Source organism: Pipra filicauda, unplaced genomic scaffold (assembly GCF_003945595.2).
Source record: "Pipra filicauda isolate LSUMZ 115617 unplaced genomic scaffold, ASM394559v2 scaffold205_size1947385_pilon, whole genome shotgun sequence".
NCBI classification, from domain to species: Eukaryota; Metazoa; Chordata; class Aves; order Passeriformes; family Pipridae; genus Pipra; species Pipra filicauda.
The window spans coordinates 649,141-670,971 of NW_024104316.1; the positions used below are offsets into that span (position 1 = coordinate 649,141).

At 50.8% G+C, this 21,831-nt stretch overlaps 2 protein-coding genes, 1 long non-coding RNA gene and 1 other non-coding gene across 4 annotated transcripts in view; 3 read left to right on the forward strand and 1 right to left on the reverse strand.

Moving 5' to 3' along the window:
- Window positions 1-128: 128 nt before the first annotated feature.
- COG4 (component of oligomeric golgi complex 4) lies at window positions 129-15,451 on the reverse strand. The gene is made up of 19 exons (XM_027716029.2): window positions 15,324-15,451; window positions 14,720-14,802; window positions 13,913-14,027; window positions 12,938-13,112; window positions 12,140-12,333; window positions 11,563-11,668; window positions 10,320-10,477; window positions 9,702-9,760; window positions 8,152-8,285; window positions 7,519-7,637; window positions 6,984-7,150; window positions 6,179-6,344; window positions 4,625-4,687; window positions 4,055-4,171; window positions 2,411-2,503; window positions 2,021-2,104; window positions 1,591-1,692; window positions 1,088-1,216; window positions 129-857 (listed from the first exon to the last, which is right to left on the reverse strand). The coding sequence occupies exons 1-19, from the start codon at window positions 15,393-15,395 to the stop codon at window positions 723-725; spliced, it is 2,271 nt and encodes a 756-aa protein (XP_027571830.2). The 5' UTR covers window positions 15,396-15,451; the 3' UTR covers window positions 129-722.
- LOC113985346 lies at window positions 9,587-13,663 on the forward strand. Its single transcript, XR_003539803.2, has 3 exons — window positions 9,587-9,992; window positions 11,140-11,353; window positions 11,542-13,663. It is a non-coding gene; the product is annotated as an uncharacterized LOC113985346 (long non-coding RNA).
- Window positions 15,452-15,790: 339 nt separating the features above from the next.
- The window catches only part of SF3B3 (splicing factor 3b subunit 3), a 29,186-nt gene continuing 23,145 nt past the window's right edge, over window positions 15,791-21,831 (forward strand). The window contains exons 1-7 of the mRNA XM_027716028.1: window positions 15,791-15,890; window positions 16,566-16,677; window positions 17,122-17,448; window positions 18,571-18,743; window positions 19,109-19,250; window positions 20,164-20,276; window positions 20,983-21,120. Coding sequence (XP_027571829.1) covers window positions 16,608-16,677; window positions 17,122-17,448; window positions 18,571-18,743; window positions 19,109-19,250; window positions 20,164-20,276; window positions 20,983-21,120 — 963 coding nt within the window. The 5' untranslated portion in view covers window positions 15,791-15,890; window positions 16,566-16,607. The remainder of the gene's footprint in view (window positions 15,891-16,565; window positions 16,678-17,121; window positions 17,449-18,570; window positions 18,744-19,108; window positions 19,251-20,163; window positions 20,277-20,982; window positions 21,121-21,831) is intronic.
- Window positions 20,435-20,514, forward strand: LOC113985418. Its single transcript, XR_003539808.1, has one exon. It is a non-coding gene; the product is annotated as a small nucleolar RNA SNORD111 (small nucleolar RNA).

Consider the following 21,831-nt stretch of genomic DNA (forward strand, 5'->3'; position numbering starts at 1 on the left):
GATGGGAACAGCACCAGGCAGGACAGGAAGATCCTCTGGATACCCTGGCGAGGGTAGAAGAGGAGAAATGGAGCAGAGCTCTTGTCCAGCATCTCTCCAGGCCCATGGATGCACACACCACCCGAGACTGCAGCTCAGCCAGGTGAGGTTTATTTACAGAGTAGCTGTACAGGGCACAGCGAGCCAGCAGGGACACAGCCCTGCTTCCCACAGAGGCTTTCTAGTGATTTTTCAAGTACCTTCCCAAGGAAATCACTCCTTTTCCCTTCAGCAGAACAGTCCACACCACTACCAGGAGAGAACCAGGGCTCAGGATTTGTGACTCCAGTAGCTGACCCTTAAACTGGGGGCACAGAGGGCACGTGACTGCAGCAGCTGCACAGGCAGAGCTCTGCAGACCCATCTTTGGGCCACAGCAGCCCCCAAGTGTCCTGTCCTGTGGCCTCCCACAGGGAGCAGAGTGCAGGGAGTTAGGAGCTGGCACTAGCCTGTGTTCTGAGAAAGATTCCTCTGCTGCCTTGTTTCTGCTCCCACAAAGGGGTGTCAGCTCTTCTTGCCAGGCCCGGGAAAGCCCTTTGCTCCAAGGAATGTGAGTGGAAGGGCAGATATCACCCCACCCCCATGCTGTGTAGCAGCCAGCCAGGGCAGGGCCCAGGCAGGCCTCGGGGCTGCAGCTTTCCTGCCGTTCCCTCGAGTGTGGTGCTGGCACAAGCACCGACCGACTACAGGCGCAGCCGCTTGATGTCCTCGCTGCGGAAGTCGATGCGCAGAGCCAGGACCTGCCGCACCTCGGCCGGCGTCAGGCGCCAGGTCAGCGGGCCCGAGTTCGGGCCCCAGTAATCCAGGATCTCTGTCACCTGGAAAAGAAGGGACCTGTAGGAGACGACTCAGCACAGACCACCCACACAGGTGAGTTCAAACTCTGCCACTAACCCCGCGGGCGAGCACCCATCAGGCACGGGGCAACTTCTCCAGCTTCCCCACGCCCTGGAGGTGTGACGACACCTGGACGAGCTCAGTAAAGCCACGTGGAGTCCAGCTGGGGCTCCCACAATCCCCCAGTAAAAGCAGACCAAGTGCAGCTCACCCTTTCCAGGTTGAGGATGGTGGCCATCTGGGAAAGACGGGCGAACTTGTCGCGGATAGTCCAGGTGGTGACTGTGGTGAGATAGGCTATGAGAGACCTCAGCTCCTTGTCAAACTGCAGACCGCCGAGCTGTGGGCACGAGGGAGCTCTGTTACCTCTCCAAGCAGGCCCAGGGGTTGTGCCAAAGACACAGTTAAAAGTTACAGGGTAGCAGGGGGAGGTCTCTGAGCAGGAGGGTTCCAGTTAGACCATTTACTGCAGCTTAAAATGGCTTATGTTTAGACCCACCATTAAAGCCACCCCCCCTTATTGGTGCCAGCTTTTCTCAGGCCTATCACATAACACACTTTCTCCTTGTGGGTGGTAATACAGGATGTCCCTGAGTTGGCCACTGCTGTTTGTAGAGCTTTTTTGTGGGTAACGTTTGCCTCTGACCTGCCCCATTCCTTTACAAAGGGTTTGGAGTCAAACCAGATTACAGGGTAGAGGGGTGTTTTGCTTACCCTGCTAAAAGTGGATTTGAGCAGCACTTTCTCCAGTTCAATGGCTATGAGACTGGTTGTAAGACCAGTGAGGGTATCGTAAATCACTGGAGACAGTCCAGCCTGGAAGCAGAAACCTGTGTCATTCTTGTCAAGAAAAACTGAGCAGAGGTCCCCAAACCCCAAGCCTAGGAGAGCTTTCAAATAACGACCCATCACTTGCAGGCTTGTCAAGTGGAGAGCGCCACAGAAGTGATCCAGGCACATGGGGGCTGCAAGCAGGCTTTGAGAATTGCAGGAGAAGGGGGTGATTGGACCCCTAAAAGCCCTGCAGGGCACTGGAGGACATCTCTGCCTGCCATTCCCCTGAGCAGGGGAGGAGCTGGGAGATGTCATGTGGAGGTCTGGCTAAAACCTGGCAGGCTGCCATCTCCCTCCCTTCCTCTCTCACCTTGAACTCTGTCATCTGCTGTTCCAGATTGACGATGAACTGCTGGACCCAGGGGTCGTTGGCCTCATAGTCGCTGAACTCCTCCTGACAGAGAAATGCAAAAGGTTGTTTATGTGGCCTGAAGTGAACTGCAGCCAACAGCCCAGAGGACAGGAAGGGTTGCTCCTCCTGGAGCAGCTCTGCACCCTTTCCGTTTTCTCAAGCTCCTCTCTAGCCAAATGTCCCTTTCCAGGCTCAGCTGCAGAGGAAGATCTGGGTCTTTTACTGTTGCTCTGTGCCAAGGAAACAGCAGGTAACTGAGGAGAATGAATGCATTGCTCTGACTGTGCTGCTGAGCAGAGGATGAAGAATGCCCAGGTACAGCTGGAAGCAGAGAACACTGAGCCTTACCTCCTCGATGTTGTGGGAGACAGAGAGGAACAGGTTGATCCAGGGCTTCACCTGGGGCTTGATGGCTGTGCTGTTCAGCTCACTGAGACCTTCCTGAGGGGGACAGCAAGAGGAGAGGACAGTGAGGCACAAAACCTTTACAGCTAGGATGTGTTGATGCTTCCATCCTCACTGCAAGCTGGGGAAACCGACCCACAGACTTGCACAGGAACCTGAACTCAGAAGTCCCAAATCCCACACTTTTCCAGTGCCGGCAGGCTCTGAGGACACCACAACAAGAAGAGGAAGGATGTTGGCCCAGAAGCTGCTTTTGTGCTGACTTGCAGCCTGGTCTGAAGGGCTCTTGCTTCCCCCAGCCCATCCTGCACAGCTACAGAGGTTTCCTGGCAGGAGTGAGGTACACAGGAAAAGCCACAAACTCCAGCTTTTCCACTCAGCACCAGCCAGGTCAATGTGATTGCACTCAGCTGATGCCTCCCACCTCCAGTGCAGCTTAGCTCAATAGAAGCTAAAAGGAGGATAAAAGCTGTACCCACAGTGAGTTCCCTGCATTAATCATAACCCCAGCAACACGCCATCTCCCCTGAGCAGCAGGCTGTCAGCAAAGCCTCCTCTGTCCATTGTGATGCTCAAGAGCTCTCAAAGGCCTCTCCTCTCAGACACCCCCCTTTGGCTCAGTAAGCTCACCCAGCATGAAACTATGCAGGTACTGATACTGCCTGGCATTTGATGGAAGTTTTTCACTAAAACTGGCATTTGTGAGCAGGCCCTGCTGGCAATTGCCCTTTTCCAAGGCAAATTCAATGTGTGTGTGATTCATACAGTGCAGGAATTTGCTGCTCAGCCTCTTGATTGTGTTGCAGCCAGTTTTAACAGTGCACTAGAGCTAGTCTGGAGAATTTTACTCCCTACTGACAAGCTCTTTGGTTTGATACAGACCACAAGCACCAAGAGGGTTTTCTGGCAATGCTGCTCTGAAGACATCTGGCTGCCCTGAACTGCAAAACCAAATGAAAAATAGCCTGGCCTCTCTGTGAAGAACAAAGGCAAACCTTGCTGAAAATACTCTTTTTGCTTGGTTTCTTTCCACAGGAGGTACTAGGTCTTCCTGTGTCTCTCCCTGCCAGAGACCACTGTGAAATTTTAGGACAAGAGGCCCCAGGATGCCACAGGAGACTGGATTTAGCCAGACTCCATGCCGAGGAGTATTTCCATCTGGGAAAGGAGGAGAAACCTGAGAAAAGAGCAGCTCTTTTCTACCAACTGCCTGTCTTCAGCGTTACTTAGTGAGGCTGTGGACAACTTGACAATGTGCTGTGCCACGAGGGAGAATGGAGGAGATGGAAATGCTATTAATATTTCTTCTCCTGAAAGTGCTGAACCAACTACAACTCCGTGCTGAGAGAAGACAAATGGAGCAACATTCCTTCTGGCTCTGCAGCTGCTTCCAGTGCTTTTCTGCAGTCGCCAGCTGGTGCAGCTGTGCAAACGGGCTGGGGCTGCTCCCACGCCTCAAAGCTGACTGCACCCCTACCCAGCACTCCTGGGGTCAGGTCCTGGGCTGACCTGACTCCTGCTTGAGTTCTCCCTGAAGACACCAGCAGCCAGTGTTGGGGGCCAGCAGCAACTCCTCCAGGCACTCACCTGCAGCAGGTCACGGAATTTGTTGGAGACAGCAGCCATGTCTGACAGGCAGCTCTCAATCTTGGCCTGTGCCTGCTCACCCCCAAAGCCTTGGCTGAGCAGTTTGCTGCAATCACTCTGCAAGGAAGAGATCCGTGAGCAAGTTGCAAATTAATAACCTGGGCAGTTTCTATCCCCTTGTGTTGCCGAGCTCTGGATGCCCACCAGCCTGTGGGCTAGGACAGCTCCTGTCCCTGCAAAGGCACAGGCAGCTGGCTCCAGCTGGGGAGAGAGAGGGAGAGCAGGAAAGGAGGCCAGGGGCTGTCTAGCCCAGCACCAGAGAACCACAGCCTCTCCATGATGTGCATTTTATTCCTGCACCAGGTTGGTCAGGCTGGAGGAAATGATATTTCCGGCTGCTGCCATCAGCTGGAAGTTGCTCTGCCAGCTCAGTATTGCTTTCCTAAGGCTGGAGGGCAAAGGCCTCTGGAATTTGGGCATATCAAAGTCCAGATGGTTTACCTGACCCCCGCCAAGAGAGGATATTACAAATTTGGTTTAGGAAAAAACAGTGAAGAACACAGACCGCACCTCCAACGTCTTCTTTAGGGTCATGATGTTTTCACTGCAGACTTCCACGTTGTTTAAGGTCACCTGGGGAAAAAATCAAAACAAACCCAAGTAGAATCCATTGGAATTTCTCAGCACCTCAGCCTCAAATCCATATGTTTACTCCATGCCCTGCCAGCAGTACAGGCTGAAATGTAAATATTTAAGGGACAGAGTTGCTACTGTGAGATCCGAGCGTTGCAGGTTCACCGAGCTGCATGAAGCCAAACTACAGAACCTGCAGCTAGCACAGAGTTTGAGACAGTTTATGCCTTTTTCTCATCATTCTGTCCACGATGCTGCAGTGAAGCCTGACTTGTGGGTGACTGGTGGAAGCCACGGTGTACCCCCAGCTTAATGTAAGTGTCATGAAGAACAGAGCCAGAGTGGCTGAGGGCAATGGTTTATACGCTGTGTCTGAAGCAGGAGGGGAGGCAGGAAAGCACAGGTAACTATGCAGGAATCAGCAGCCCTCCTGCCAGGTAAGTGTCTGTTCTCCCCTGAACAGACTGTTCTCTACCTGCTGAAGCTGAACTAAATGTCAGTATAAGGCTGGGCTTTGTGCAGACAGGGAAATGAGGCAAGGTGACAGATGAATGAGGAAATTCAGTGGGAGAACTGACATTCTGAGCCCTTTGCTTCAAGAAATGCAGACACCTGTAACCAAGAATTCAATGAAATGGAAGAGTTCAGTCCCTCCTGCTCCTTTTGTTGCCTTCTCTCTTTGTACACTGAAAGTTCCAAGGAATCTCTTCATTGCTGGCTGTTCACAGCAACTTACAGAGAAGGAGATGAGCCAAGGTGAGCCAGCCCCTCTCCAGTGCTCTCAGTCCCTGCCCACAGGTCTGCTCAAACCCTGAGAGGGCAGAGCCAGAGATGTTCTCCCAGTGAGGTCTTTTCCACAAGGCAAGGTCTATACAGCATCCCACCATGGGGAAGGATGTGTTATGCTGCAGAAGACAGGAGTGATGGCCCTTCAGACGCTCTCTGAGGGGTCTCTAATGCTCCCTGCCATGTTCTGGCCTGCTCAAGCACACAGGGAGCTGCAGTACTGCTGTTAGAAGGCAACAGGAGGATCTTGCAGGCCCAGCAGAGCAAACAACCCTGCTCTAATGGAAACTCTCCAACATGCTAAGTGAAAGTGCAGGAGCCCTGACCTTGGGCCAGGAAACCTTCTTATCTGGAGGAAGGTGTGGATGAGATGCTCCCCCACCACCTTTGTGCAGAGCCTGTGAAGAACAGGATTGATGGACACCTCTAAAGAGCTCAGACTCTTCCCCAGCCCAGAAGGAACCATCACTGCAGCAGCCCAAGAGACACTCATGGTATCACACTTGTGAATTGGTGTGGAAGCCCTACAAACATGAGGTGAGGTAGAAGCATCTACCAACATCCAAAGTCAGGCCACGCACCATACCTGAACAGGTTTTCAGATTCTCTGGACACCATAGTCACATCAATGCTGTTCCCAAGAGCTCCCCATTGCCTTTCCCTCCACCCCAACTCATTCCACACCAGAACAGCCACCAAACCCACCAGAAAGGACTGCTTGGCCTCGTCGGTGCTTTCAATGCCTTTGGTGTCGAACTTGCCCTGCTGCAGGCTGCTGTGCATGATGTTCACAGCACTGGTCACCCCTCTCTGGAAGTCCTGGAACGTCGTGGCTGGAAAGCCCTGCTTCAGCTTGTTGTACAGAACCTCCCTATGGGCAAGCAGAACATACCAGGGCTTAGAGCAAATAACTGCAGGCGACAACAGAACTGTGCTCTGTGACAGGGGACGTTGTTCTGTCTGAGCTGGGACCTGGACAAGGTAAGTGGGACTTCACGGGGACAAAAGAGGGCTGGCAAATATCTCCTGCCAGCATCTAAAGGCTGAAAGAAAAACATAACCACACAGATTCTGAGCTTTCCCAAATATCCTGCCTGCAGATGCTTGCAGTCTTCAGTCAGTTCCCCACTCCCATGTTGGGATGAAAAACAGCAGGACAATTTCTGCAGGCTCACCCGAAGTTTGAGTCACTAAGGAACCCAGAGAACACTAGGGGTGGTCATGTACCATCAAGCAGAGTAGCACCCCAATGCTATGTGGTGACTCGGTCTCCTAGGGATTTTGGGCCATGAGATTCCTTTTCCTGTTTGTCCTACAGGTGATCATCACTACTGTGAGAAAAGATGCCCAGCTCCAGCTTCCCACAGCCCACCAGCCACTGCTTTCCTGCAAGCATGACAAATCAGAGGTTCAAAGGTGAAGAACACGAGGAACACCACCTGACAGCAAACACTGTTTGAAGAACGTGAGGTGCAGGCACGTTACAACAAACCTGGTGTACTGGCATTACCTGAAGTCAGACTCCAGCTCAGTGGTGGAGTGGTTGATCATGGCACAGAGACAGTCTATGCTGGAGCTGGACAGAGCACGCCCAATGCACTTCTTCACTATATAAAACACGTCATCCACCATGCTGGAGGTGAGCTGGCCCTTCTCGTAGCTGTCCATGGCAACAGCCTGCAAAGAAAGCTGTCTCAGAGCCCCGAGCCCAGTGAGTGATGGTGCCTTCTCAGAGCAGTGCTGTAAGACCAAACTTGGTCTGCCCCCTTCACCCTGAGTGGGACTGTACCCTGTGTGGGCTGGCACTCAGTTTTCAGGAGCCCACAGACCTGGAAGATCTGTCTCAGGAAGATACCCACGGGTATGTCTGGAGCCAAAGTTCAGAACCAACCACTTGCTTTTCAAGGCCAAGGGAAACAAAAGGCCTTCCCAACAACTGCAGACCTGCCATGTACTCGCATCCCTCCCGTGGGATGCTGAGCAGAGGACTGGGGAGCACACACAGAGAACCATCGGAGAGTTTCTCAGCACAGTCAGAGCCCTACCTTGTTGACAGTCTCCCTCATGAAGTATTCCTCCATGGTGATGTAGTAGCCAATGAGCTCTTGCATGGTGCAGCTCAGCAAACAGTTGTTGAGGAGCTTGTCCAGATATTTTTGATGCTCTACAGAAGAGAGAACCATCAGCAGGGACCAAATGGCAGAAAGCAGTTCCACCAAGTCCCCTTGCTACCTCTCTGATGGACACCCAAGGGACACACACCTGCCAAGCCCAATCTGGAAGAAATCACGGGCCTCAACTGTGGAGCTGAAATTGCTGAGCTGAATTTTGCAGGTGACAAAAGTGATTTCCAGAGCTCCACAGAGTACCAAAACCCCGAGCCTGTGTTCCCTGTGGCCTCCACCTTTAAGATTTGTGCCTGCAGTGACCAAATGTCCCTCCCTCTCTTGTTTGTTATACTCTACAGTCATTCCTAATGCTGGTTTCTCCGCTAGAGGGAACAACCAGTGCTGAAAACAGGTTTGGAGAGGTCAAGCTACACAGTCCTCTTCCACAGCGTGCTCCCAAAGCATCTCTGCAGATCCTGTGTCACTCTGCTCTGCCACTGCCTCAGAGATATCTCCATTTCTGGCTCCGATGAACAGAAAGCCTGAAAGTCCTGGTGTTCAAGGTGTTACCTTGCTTTACCTCCTCTGAGGCCGTGGCATCTCCCACCTCAAAATCAGCTACTATTCGTCTCTTGATGAACCTCAAGTAGAGCTCACTGCGGGCGTTCATCAGGGTGACTTCTGTTAAAATGGGGTCAAGCTCCCTGGAAGGAACAGAGCAAGAACCGAGGTAGCAACACTGCAAAAGGAGAGGCACTAATTTAATTCAGTCAGGTAGTGTGTTTTCTGTTCTCTCATTGCAAGACCAGTACTGCCCCTTTCCATCTGTGCCTTCGAGTGGCAGAGCTCAGCAGAATAATTGTGCAAAGAATGCACACACGATCAAAATGTCCCCAAAAAATCATTTCCAAAGGGGGATCTCTACAATACTGCTTTCTTCTCTGCTCCAAGAGTTAGCAACGCTCCCCCTCTTTTTCCCTCATAGCTGTGAGGACATCCACATTAAAATCACAGTGGTAAGGACTGCAAGACTCTAAGCAACCTGCTACAACTTCAAAATGAGCCCTGCTTTGAGTGGGAGGTTGGACTAGAGACCTTCCTCAGTCCTTTCCTACCTCAGTTTTGCTAAAATTCTGTGAGCCCCAAGCGGCCAGTGCTAGAAATGCTTGGTCCCTGCCATCTCCTCATGTGTGCTTTTGTGCACAGATCCATGTGTTTCTCTGAACATGATGAAGAATCTGATTAAGCTCAACAGCTCAGGAAATGTGAGACCAAAAAAGCACGTGATAATGTGCAGAATGCTGTGGTCACATCAGACATGACCATGAAAAAAAAGAAAGACTGTTGCATCAGCAGCTTTTTCATCAGTGTGCACAAAAGAATTTTACAAATCCCGCTCAAAGCCTCACAACCCAACTGTGGGACAAGGAAACATTATCTTTATTTTAGAGATGAAAAAGCAAAAGGTCAGAAAACCTGGGATGGTTACTCAGAGCAAACAGTAAGTACATCTTTATATTACCACTGAAACAATTAGTTATGCAGGCTCACACAGATCTTGCTTGAGGAACCTAAGTCTTCTTTCAAGGCATGTTTATAAGTCAGGCAGTGCCAGAAGGGCTGGATGCACTTTCAAATGGGTTGTGTAAATATTTAAGATAAGAAAAGTAGGGAAATTGAAAGCATTGTGGTTCATCAGCAAGAAACCCATGTTTCAGAGCTGCTGCAGCAGCAGTACAGGTTAAATAAAACCCAGATTTATTCCTGATTCTGTCATAAATTATCTGCCCAGGGAGCTGCTCCATTTTGTGGGTTTCAGGGACTGTACTGTGGCCATCAAAGAGCAGTGGGCACAGGCAACTAAAGTCTCAGTCCTTCATGTGCAGTGATACTGCCAGCCCTCCAGCAGTGCTGAGGCTTAAAAGTAATGACTAAGCAAAATAAAGCCCCCAGTCAGAAGCTGCCTTTATGAAAGGGCAGAGAAGGGCACCTAACAATTGGATTTTATGTGTTAGTAGCCACAAAACCTCTGGAAGACTGGGAGTTATCTAAATGCTAAGTAGTGTTAATAACAGCTCAAGAGTGAAAGGTTAGAGCGCATAAAGACTTCTTCTTTGTACCTTGGTTCAATCTTCTCTGCAGAAGAACTTCTCATCATGCTGTTCTGGACTTGCTGGAACTGCAATCACAAAAAAAAAAAGGGAGAGTCATCAGTCTTTGCTGATGACTTGGAGTTACCAGCTGCTTTTCGTGCTGTAGCCCAAGGAAGTGCTTACTCACTGGGGGTGATAGGAATGCTTTGCAGGAAGCACTGCCAGAGAAGGGAACTGCATCAGTTCACCTCCTCCTCCAAGGAAGAGCTCGTCCTGCCAAGGAGGACAATGGGAGGGGACTCCAGCAGAGGCACCAAGGTATGTGACCATGAGGCAGCTACAGCAGCCCTGCATCTAAGCAGGAACAAGACAGTGGGGAAGGTGTGCTGAAAGCACCCTACAGACCTGCACAGCAAAGAATCCTGTGCCCAGGGTGCCTTTACCACACTCCCAATGAGTCCTTCTCTGCAGCAGAAGGAACAGCTACAGGCTGAACCCCTTTAGCCATCATCATAAATATGGAGTAAAGCAAGGTTTCTTTTAATACACAAGGTCAAACTTTGCTGCCTCTGTGACAGTGGGAGCCCCACGGAGCTGGATAGAGGCTGCAGTTGGCTGCACCAGCCAGTGTCACGCTGCTCTTACCTGCCTATGATAGTCCCTCTCCTTTATGAACTTGTCCACCACCTTCTCCACTTGCCGGTCACATTCCACTTGCAGGTGCTTGATGAGGGTGTAGAGCCTCCCTGGCCCATAGTAGGTCTCCACGATGGGCTGATGGGTCTCCACAATGCGAGCAATTCCTGTGGGGAGAGGGGAAGCAAAAGAGACTCTACCAGGAGTTCCCAGAGCACAGCAGAGCTACCCAGGTCCACAGACCGGACCATCCTCTCCACTGTTTACTGTAATCACTGCAGTGCAAGTCTCCTAGAGTAGAAGCCAATTCTCTCTCCCCAAAGAGAGCTCCTGCTATGCCATGTGTGCCAGCTGCCCTCCCAGCAAACAAGGTACGAAGCTTCCCCAGGAGAAAGCCACACAAGCTAAACCTGACAGGGGGCATGACTGCCACCCAAACACAGTGTGAGCTCTCAGCACCCACCAAGTTACAGGAGAGCAGTGCTGGGAAAGATCAGCCTAGGGATAGCTCTTGGGCACACAGAGAGCAAGCATTAGTAAAGGCAAGAACTCCGTGGAGGAAAAGCTCATCTCCAAGGAGGTCTCTCTACAATATTGCTTTCTTCTCACAAACTCTCTACTCCAAGACTTAGCAACACTCCCCCTCTTTTAATGCTACTGCCAAGAAAGCTCTAAGGGTGCCAGGCTAGGAGAGTGACTTGGCAGTGGTGCAGCCTGGAATTAGAGCAGACTTCATAGAGAAGATGGTTAATCGTCACAGAATCTCAATTACTGTCTTTGGCTACATTCCCACAGAGCATTCATATTCCCTTCTCTCTCTGCTTTCAAGCTCCCATGCTGCTTCTTGAACAGCCAGGCCTGGAGGCACCAACAGCTGCTCAGCCTTAAGGGATCTGATTTGTTTGTCTGGAGAGCTGGAAGTCTGAAGAAACCTCCAGGGAATACCCATACGTTTTGAGGATGCAGAGAACGGGAAGAGTCTGATTCCTGGAGGAACCCAACAAATCCTTTGCAAATCCACTTCGTGCCTGTGCAAGCTGCAGGTAGGAAAACTTGCTTATTGTGATGCCCTCTCCTGGCTGGAATAAATCCTGCTGGTGTTGTCCCTGTCCCTCAAGACAGGGCTGTGACACGTCTGCAGCTCAATGGGGAATGAGGCATTTTGTGAGCCAAAATTAAAAATATTTAAATTCATGGACAATCTCATCAGGGCCTATTTTTAATCCATCAGGAAAGAGGGAAGGAAGATTACCTTCGAAGAGGAGTGTCAGGGTGTCTGCAAAGATGACAGCAGCTCGACGGTCACTCATGTCTGTCCCCATCACCAGCTGCAGGTTCTCTTCTGCTTTGCTGGCCACCTGCATGACAACAGGACCAGTCAGCTGAACACCCAAAGGTTTCCTGCATCCCCAGGGTGGTCCCCCGTCCTTGCCCTATCCAGCTTTCACTGGCCTTCCCATTGCAAGAGCTATTGCTGTTGTTCCTCCTTTGAACAAGGATCCTTTCCTCTTTTGTGGAAAACTCAAGGGTTGAGAAAAGACAGAAACTTGTTCTTCTCTTTCCAGGCTCATTGTATGAGCTTTAAGCAAGTGCAGAGAGCAAGACACAGAAGGAGAAGCCGAACAGCCCCCAGGATCTGTACTCAGACACCAGAAAGCCCATCCCAGGACACAAAATGCAGGGAGAGAGATGAACTGAGGCTAGTGCTGGTTTCTAAGATTAACAAGCCCCAGCCAAAACCTCTTTCCACAACATCCATTGACAGAGACTGAGTTTTGCTTTCCCCTGGATGACCAGACAGGCCACAGCAGTTTCACAGACCCTGTTACCTGCTTGCAGAGGTACTCAGAGAACTTGCTCAGCCCCTCTTCGTGTAAGCCCAGCAGGGGAAAGATCTTGAAGAACCGTTCCACCTGGGGCAGGTCTCCCTGCTTCATGGCTGTGTCGAACTTCTCTGTGACAATCGTCTTCAAGCGCTGCTCTGCCTCCTGCAGGAGCTTCAGGTTGGCATCAATTATGCCTCCTGGACAAAAAGACAGAAAAGAAAGGGAAAAGTGACAGCACAATGTTAGTGCTGTATCCAGAGCTACTTTTTTCCCCAGGAGAGAGACCAACACTGTGCAGCTCTAGGCTGAGAAGGCAGAAGACACACTGGAATTTCTCTATAGGCAAACAAAGACAGGTAGGTGTGTGATGTACACTCAGCTAATGTTGTGGTTTTCCATGGAAGATGAGAACACATCCACCAGGACGTTTCTTCTAAGGATCTGGCAAATTACTCCTTGATTTCCAGTTGCTCTGCTTGGTAGCTCACTGTAACACTGCAACAGTTCTCCCTGACAGGGCCTTCTCCCTCACTTCTTTTGACCTGAACATTTTGTCCTTTGCTTAGTTAGCACCTGAAGTACTATTAAAGCTGTGTGCCAGGAACTCCTCTTTCAATTAATGTTAATTCCAACTTCACAACACTTCGCCTCAAAGTCAGTCTATAACATATAAAGAACTTTGGCCAGAACTAGATCTTCTGCTTTGTCTATTGGGCTATCTGCCATGGGAAATCATGCACTCTCTAGTTATGTGCTACTGGAAGGGTGACTTATCAGCTTCACCTCATGAGAAGAGCTCACCTTCCTTGCCCTGACGACTGAGCTCAATCACTGACTTGTCCAGAGACAGATAGCGATGGATATGAGCTGCTGCTTGTTCATAGTCTTCATTCCTCAGGGCTGTTTGAACTCCATCCATGCAGAACTTCAGGTCAAGGATGTCATCAGCTCTCTGAATGGCCTGATAGAGGCGGTTCTGCAAGAAAGGCACCCAGTAAAGCTTCCTGCTGCAGGACAGACCAGGGAGAGGGAAGTGTGAGGAGAAGACAGTGTGGGGGGAAAAAGGAAGAGACTGAAGCAATACTTCTCTACACAATAAACAACTACATAAGCAGAAACCCCACACTACTTAAAAAGTCATAAAACCAACGGCTCTGCAAGAGGAACAGCATTTGTCAAAACTGAGGCTGAGCTCAGCTCTGCTACAACAAACAGGCACAGACCAGAGAGACAACCACAGGTTGTCTGGTTTGATTTGTGCAGCAGTGCTGAGTGCTGGGATCGACACCTCTCAGCCTGCCTCTGGACAAGGAAGAGAACAGCCCAGATTCCTGACCAGGTTGGGTGACAATGACCATCTCCACTGTCCTCAGTGCTTGACAAGGGTGTCAGTGAAGGCTGCCCTCACCTTATCCAGGATATTGTACCAGGAGCTGCATGGACAGAAGGGGATGCCGGGGCAGCATCCCTGGAAGTGTTCCAGGCCAGGTTGGATGGGGCTCTGAGCAACCTGGTCTAGTGAAAGGTGTCGCTGCCCATGGCAGGGGTGGTTGGAACATGATGGGCTTTAAGGTCCCTTCCGACCCAAACCATTCTGGGATTCTATGATATTTACTCTTATACCGTAAAATATCCAGGAGCCCGGAAAGATCCTGCTAAAATAAAGAACAAAGCAGTTTCCTGCCCAGTAGAGAAAAGAGCACATCTCTGTTGTGCTGTGAGCACACAGAACACGGTTTGGTGGTGCCCAGTCCCAAACTCCCTCCACCCAGTTACCTTGGCAAGGTCGAGCTGTCGGACTTTGCTGCTGACATTCTCAGCCAGGTTACAGGTGAAGGTGATCATTCCTGCCAACTGCTGGGCATCCCCCTCGATCAGCTGCAGATTAGGGCTGGGAACACAAGGGAACTGAACATGAGGTGCAGGCACTGAGCAGTCGGACGGTGTGCGACAGCGGGACGGTTATTCCTGCAGACACCACTGCTCCTGGCACAACACTCCCTCCCATTCCATGCCTCTCCCCCAGGGGCAAAGCAGCAGAATGGGACAGACTGATTGCTCTGGAAGGGGCTGCACAGACTGACTGTGTCTTGCTATCGGACAGGGCATGGATGAGCCACTGGGGCTTTATGGCAGTCTCCACTTCTGAAGGGAAAGATGAAGGCTGTAAAATTGTGCTCTGAGCTTCTACCAGGCACGAGGCCACTGAGGATGACTTTCCACATGGATGACTTTCCAGACTGCCTGCACAAGCTCACCACGAAGAGGCAGTAATACTTCATCACCTGACACAAGACATCTGATCCAAGCATTGATGCTGAAAACTGGCAACCTCTGGGGTGAGACCTTCAAAACCCACCCAGCCTACACCAAAACAGGTCAGTCTGTGTGAGAGCACAGCAGTCCCCTCTGTCAGTGCTGCTGAGAAGACTGGGGCCCTGGGGATGAGGATTCAACTGCTGTTCCCTGCCACAAACTGATTTAAAGCCTGATGTTTCCTGAGAATGTTCCTCTACAACGCTGAAAGGAATGTTCAGGTCGTGCAGTGAGGAGAAGGAAGGGGAGAGAGTGGGGAGCACTAACCCCATGCGCTGAAGAGCAACCATCTTGTTCCCTATAGTGCTTTGCTGCTCCAGAAGGGCATCCAGCTCTTCCTGCACAACTTTCTGGGAAAAAAAGGACAAAGAAATCCTTGTGTGACTTCTGCTCTGCCCAGGCCAGCAATTCATCACAGACCTTATGTCCAAGTCAAGGACACGGAGCTAGAAAGGCATTAGTGCTTCCCAGAACTCATGTGACAAATAAATCCTTTCTGATCTCTCATTTTAATACCGTAAATCTTTATATTTTTGCCATTTAAAATATCGGTTATGGGAACCTCATCACACAATTTTTAAGCCAGATAACCGACAATCTCCTCCCCTGGCCGAGGTTTCAATGAACGAGGCCTCGGAATCTCCAGGCTACTCGCGATCCAGGGACACCAGGCCCGCGGAGGCGACGCCGTCCGCCCACCGGGCCCCGGGGACGGCCGAGTGCATATTAAACACCTCTGGAAAGGATCCAGACAACTAAGGGAGCCGTGACAGCGAGGCACTCGCTCTCCCTGTCACCGCGGCGGCGGGACGGAGCGGGCTGCAGCAGCGAACACCTCCGCGGCGCCCCCGCCGATTGCCGCCTCACACACCTCCTCCTCACACAGCCGGCTGTAGGCGGCCTCCAGGTCCGCCAGCTCGGTCAGCGACTGGATGCGTTCCATGGAGAGCGCGGAGGCGGCGGGGCCGCCGCTCTCCCCCCGCGGCGCCTTCGCGGCCGGCGCCGTGGCCGCCGCCATCTTGGGACTCAGTGACACGGCCGGCACCGCAGCCAGGCCCGCCGGGGCTGACCTCAGCGGTGCCTGAGCGCTGGCAGCCGCACGGCTCCGCCCGGCAGCGCTGGGGGTGACGCTCCCCTGGTGTTTGTTCTGCGCCTCGAGGCGGCTGAGGTGTTTTTTGTTTTTTTTTGGCGGGGGTGGGGGATGTTGGTACGGGGATCGGCTGCCATCGCGCCGCAAATGATTCAGGCGCCGCTACGGGCAGCCTCCCCCTCTCCCGCCACGGACGGGATGTGAGGCGCGCGCGCCCGGAGCGCGGAAAGCCCCGCGGGGAAGGCGCGCGAGGGCAGCGCGCAGGCGCGGCGCTGATGGCGGAGGCGGCCCGGGGCGCGCCCGCCTAGGCCGGAGCAGCATCCGCCGCCATCCGCCGCCGCACGCACGGTGAGCGCCGCCCCGGCAACCCGCTCGCCGCTTCGCGGCCGCCAGACGCGGGATGGGCCGCGGGTTTGACGGGGGGAGCGCCACGGGCCCCCCGGGGCCTGGGCCGGAGGATGGCGGGGGGGCGGCCAGGCCGGGCCGGGCACTGACCAGGGGCCGGTCCCGGGGAATGAGCGGCCGCGGGGAGCGGGGCCGTGCTGGCTCCACGCCCTCCCGGCGCCGCAGGGAAGTTCAGGGCCACCTGCGGCGGCCCCTTGATGCTGGGGTTGCGAGGGGCTCCTTCCCGCCTTCGTCCCGTCGGGAGGGATCGGCCCCGAGCGGCTGCGGGGGGTGGACTCGTGTTCAGTGAAACGGGGAGGTGCGGCGGTGTCACGGAGGTGTGACGGCGCGGGGCAGCCTCGGAGGGATTCCCTAATTGTGTTCAGTTTCAGAGCAGCTAAAGCCGCGAGTAATTAGCGGTAATTACTGGGAGTCCTGATCAGTCGCGCGTCAATAAGGAGCTCGTCTGCCGCTTGGCAGCCTAGGCACTCTGGGAGAGCCTTTTGCCTCGTAGCACTAATAAACACCAAATAACTGTGGCAGTCGTACTCCTGATGTAAAGCTCTACGAGGGCAGCGGTTCTCTCTGTGCTAAGCCTTTGGTTTAGCAGAGTTCATATTTTTGTCCTCCCTGTTGCAGGCTCAGTGAAGCTGCAGTAGCTGAAGGAAACCCGTCGCCAACATGTTTCTGTACAACCTGACGCTGCAGCGTGCCACTGGCATCAGCTTTGCCATCCATGGCAATTTCTCAGGTAATTTTCTCTTCCCCTCATGCCTTTTAACTTGAGCTCTTTTGGGTAGTTCAGGGAAACACGTGGATTTTATTTGATTTGGTGCTGAAACTGGGCTGCTTCAGTACAGTGTGATTTTTTTGATGCTAAGTTATTGTTTGCTCTCAAGTGTTACTTGAGCTGTGGTCACTTGTGGAAAGATCAAGAGGAGGTTGGCTTGATTATCTATGAATTTGATTTATCTGTAGATTTAACGTAGCATTTTGTCCAATTTTTTGGTCTGTTAAAAGATGTTCAAACAACAGTGGTACCTGATGGCAGTGAATAAGTGGGTTTGAATTCTTCCATCATAATCCTAAAACTGTAGCATTTGGTAGCCATGAAGTTTTCCCTTGCAATGCTTCCTGAAACTGCACATTCTGCTCTCTCGTTGCTGACTCGTCCTCGTGTTTTTGGGTCCTTCAGGAACCAAACAACAAGAAATCGTTGTTTCCCGGGGCAAGATCCTGGAGTTGCTCCGCCCCGACCCCAACACGGGGAAGGTTCACACCCTGCTGACCGTGGAGGTGTTTGGGGTCATCCGGTCCCTCATGGCCTTCAGGCTGACGGGTGGCACCAAGGACTACATCGTGGTGGGCAGCGACTCGGGGCGCATCGTCATCCTGGAGTACCAGCCCTCCAAGAACGTGTTCGAGAAGATCCACCAGGAGACCTTTGGCAAGAGTGGATGTCGCAGGATCGTTCCAGGCCAGTACTTGGCTGTGGACCCGAAGGGCCGCGCTGTCATGATCAGTAAGTCACTCTGTCAGCTTGTGTTCCCCCTGTTTTTTCTTTCCTCCTGTCTTGTGGATGTTTATTTCGGAGTAAGTGTCTGCCAGGTGTAATTGGAAGCGTTTCTCGGGCAGTTTGTTGGGCTGTGAGATGTGTCAAGGAGAGTGCAGGCATGCACAGTAGCTCCTCGGTGCTGATGGAGCTGCACAAGTGAATTCTGATGCTGGGCTAAAACAAGTTGGAAAGAGTCCGGCATGGTTGGCCCTGCACAGAGCCCTGAAGTGTGGGAGAGAAGATGGGATTGCAGGCATCGATTCTGCAGCGTGGTCACGTCAGCTCCCGTGGCCTGAAATGATGTTCTGAGTTCATGTCTCTTCTCTGAGCTGTATCCTGAAGACAGCCAGGTGCATTTCTGATCAGGCTTCATGGGTAGAAGGACACTTGGGGAAAGTTGTTTTATTTTTTTGGTAAGATGTAGCACAAGGTGTTTTAGGGACTTGGCAGGGAACTTTCTCCGTTTGCTGATGGCAGCTTTGTGCAGCGCTGGTTACTTGCATGCTGAGATGGAATGGTGCTAGTTTACCAATGCCTCTTTACATTGCTAATAGCAATAAATAACAGTTTACTTTCTAACAAGTCTGGTTGTCCTGTGTGAGGAGGTAGCACAGTCACAGTTGTGCCATTCATGTTGATATTTGAGTGGTGTTTATGTTGGGGGTGCTGTGTGCCAGGAAAGAATGCGTTTTCTTAGTTAAAGTTTCTGAGGAAAAGTTGTCTTGCCAAATGGCTTTGAAGAGTGGAACATCTGGCTGCTTCTTTCTGTTTGTTTTTGCTTCCCTGCAGTCTGTGTGTGCTGAAAGAGTGAGTAGATCTGCCCATAGCCATTGTAGATGGAATATTGAGCTGGGGAAATGTAGCTAAAAGGGTCAGTCCCTGGCTTTAAAGGGCTGGAGTTGTCATTTATGCTTGCAGCCTGGAAGATGTAAAAGGAGGCATTGGAGTTTGGTTGGTGGCTCAGAGATAAACACCAGTGGTCAACTTCAGTTGAATTAGTGCTGACATTCTGCTGCCAAGTTACATCTTGGTATGGTCAGATTTGATTGTCAGGTGATGGCCTTCAGGTGCTGTTGTCCTTCCTTGCAGGTGCCATTGAGAAGCAGAAGCTGGTGTACATCTTGAACAGAGATGCTGCTGCTCGTCTCACCATTTCCTCCCCACTGGAAGCCCACAAGGCCAATACCTTGGTCTACCACGTGGTGGGAGTTGATGTGGGTTTTGAAAACCCCATGTTTGCATGTCTGGAGATGGATTATGAGGTGAGAAGAATTTGATCTCTTTTAGCTGTCTTTTGAGCTTTGTTGTTCCCTGTTCTGTTCTTCATCTGTCTGTGGGGAACAATGGCTGCTTTTGCTGTCTGAGGCAGTTTTTATTTGTCACAAGCTTACTGGCTTTTTGTTTTGCCTTCAGTCAGAATGTGCAAGACTCTTCTGTCTTGATAATTCTTACCATTCTTGCTATTCAACTGCAGATGTGCCTTTTTCTGGACTTTTCCTGTGCATCTTCCACCAAGTCTTCTTTTGGCCTTTGTTCTGTTGTTACTCAAAACTGTTTACCCACACATCAGCTTTGCTCCTCCTTTTCATACTTTTCTTGAAAGACACTTCCATGTGTTCTCTTTTAGGAAGCAGACAATGATCCAACAGGAGAAGCTGCAGCCAACACACAACAGACATTGACATTTTATGAACTGGACTTGGGTTTGAACCACGTCGTTAGGAAGTACAGTGAGCCCCTGGAGGAGCACGGCAACTTCCTCATAACAGGTACTGCCCACAAAGTCATTTTCTCCTGGGTCTGCTTGGTTCCCATTCCTCAGGAAAACAGAATCAATATGCCTTACATCTTAGAAGTTGTTTTGATGGTAGTCTGAGCCATTGATATAAACTAATTGACCTTGGTGTCAGGTAATAAGTGTTGGTTCACACATGGATTGGTAGCAATGCAAAAGCATCTCTGTTTAGGTAGTGCATAGGTGCTGTTGTACTCTCTTGCATGGGATTCCATCAGCTAGAGGCAGTAGATGAATCCATGCACTAAAAGCCCACTTGCAGGGCTTGGATGCAAAGCCAACCTCACACCTTCAGCCTGGGAAGGTGCTGCAGGTTCCTCTGCAAGCACAGGAGACACTGAGCTGGGAGAGCATCCTTGTATGCTTGCCCGGTTTCATCTCCTGTGTGCAGCTGTCAGACACCAAATACTGGGCTGGATCTGACCACTCCTGCTGTTTTGATATCTTTTGTTAGGCTGGATTCTCAATAGAAGCATTTTTAAAACCATACTCTAAAAATAAAAGATATCTCAGAAAACCATCTGATAGATTTTTCTGACAGCAAGCAAACATGCCAGTAACCCAAGGCTTGTGTCTAGCTGACAAGTTGCTAGTGTGGTATTTTGGTCTTGTCATGGCTTTCTAGACAAGAATAAGGCAGAAGGGATAGAACTTAAGCCATTTGTCTGAAGATACATCCTTCCTGGTTCCATCTGACCTGTTCTCATGCTGGCACAGGCAGCTGTACTCAGTCCTTTGTCTTCCTTTTCAATAAGAGCAGACTTAGATATGTAGGGTGATAGAGAGCGCTGGTAACTACCTTGCTTTGAAGAAAACCAAAAGAAATATTCTGCAGGCAGTAAGTCAGATCCACCCTCTTCTCCTAATATACTGGTTTTGTTTTTCAGTTCCTGGTGGTTCTGATGGCCCTAGTGGGGTGCTGATCTGTTCTGAAAACTACATTACTTACAAAAACTTCGGTGACCAGCCTGATATCAGATGCCCAATTCCCAGGAGGCGGGTGAGAATTTTTTAAGAATATGAATGCTTGGTATTTGCCTTTTGAGGTTAAGGGCATCAGGGAGGTTTTAAAGTAATAAAAAAGAAGTTAAAAGTGTGTTGGCTTATCATATACTTCCCTGGCTGCATGTTATCTGGGAGTGGGGACAGAGGCGGGCACAGCCTGAAGTGATGAGCTCAGTTCATGTCTCTTCTCTGAGATGTACCCTGGAGATACTGCAAACACTCTGATCAGGCAGCACTGTCAGTGCAAGGTGGGATTACTGGAGATGGTGAGTCACGGTGGCTGCTGTAGATGCAGGTGAATTCAACAGCTGCTCTGTTGCATCTAAGGCTGCTTCCTCTTCCCTTTGGTATTGGGAATTACACGCTTTGGCAGTGCTTTGAACACCTACCAGGGTGCTCAAAACCAGCTGTGTGTGGGCTGCAGCCCTTTCCTCCGTGTTTGGCTTTGATATGTGAGAGAGCAGCAAAAAAGACACGAGGGGTGATGCTTTAGGCACAGTCCCAGAAATGTGTTTCCTTCTGAGGCATAGAGGTACTGAGGGTGACTGTGGGTGTTACAGAGAGGAGGTGCTTTGTGTTAAAAGCCTCCTTGCCTGCTGTCAGCTCTTAAAGGACCTGTGAAGTGGGAATACTTCAGTCAATGCAATCACATCTACACTTGCTGGGTAATTCCACCAGTGACCTCCACTCTTTCTTGTCAGAATGACTTGGATGACCCAGAGAGAGGGATGATTTTTGTCTGCTCTGCTACACATAAGACCAAGTCCATGTTCTTCTTCCTGGCCCAGACAGAGCAAGGAGACATTTTCAAAATTACTCTGGAGACTGATGAAGACATGGTAAGCATCACGTGAAGGGTGGCAAAAGCATTCATTGAGAGGAGTCCTTAGTCAATTATTTTGATTCTCTAAAGTGATAAATATTTAATATTGTGGGTTTAGTTTTGTAATGTCACATATTTTACGTGGTCTGTAATACAAGTAACACTAGTCACAGCTGTGGGTATTAGTCATACAGAGACACTGCACAAGGTTTGCAAAATCCTGTGAGGATTATACTGCAGTCACTTGGGCATATTTTAGCTGTTCTGACAGTGGTCCGTCCTTTAAAAGATGTGAAGTGTGGTTCATGAACCTGCTGGGGAGTATTCAAGAAACTAATTCAGGGGAACTTAAACTTTCTCTTGATTGCAGTAGGTGCACTCTAATCTCTTAAATGAATATTTACATGGTGCAATCAATATTTTTGCAAAGTGAAGTAGCCATCTTGGTACAGCCGGTCCCTGAGTTGAAATAGGAAGCTTGAAGTGGCTTTCTGCTGCTTGTCTTACTATTCTGCTAGGGAAAGATCTCTGCTGCAGTGAATCGGTTGGGTTTTCTTGAGTAAATGTTGAACGTTAGTACCTCCTTCATCTGAACATGTCAAAGTTGGTATAAGGGATGATTGTATAGCAGGCACCAAGCCTGCCAGAGTTCAGGGAGCGTTTGGACAACACTCTGAGGCACATGGTGTGGTTTTTGTGGTTGTCCTGTGCAGAGCCAGGAGCTGGA

Bases quoted from the DNA above. Each gene is read 5' to 3' on its own strand.
- COG4 (XM_027716029.2), bottom strand. From the start codon at position 15,395: ATGGAACGCATCCAGTCGCTGACCGAGCTGGCGGACCTGGAGGCCGCC. The intron at 12,334-12,937 runs GTGAGCTCTTCT...CTTTTTGTCCAG, and splicing joins CAGTCGTCAGGGCAAGGAAG to GAGGCATAATTGATGCCAAC. The intron at 8,286-9,701 runs GTACAAAGAAGA...TGTTCCTTCCAG, and splicing joins GCAGAGAAGATTGAACCAAG to GGAGCTTGACCCCATTTTAA.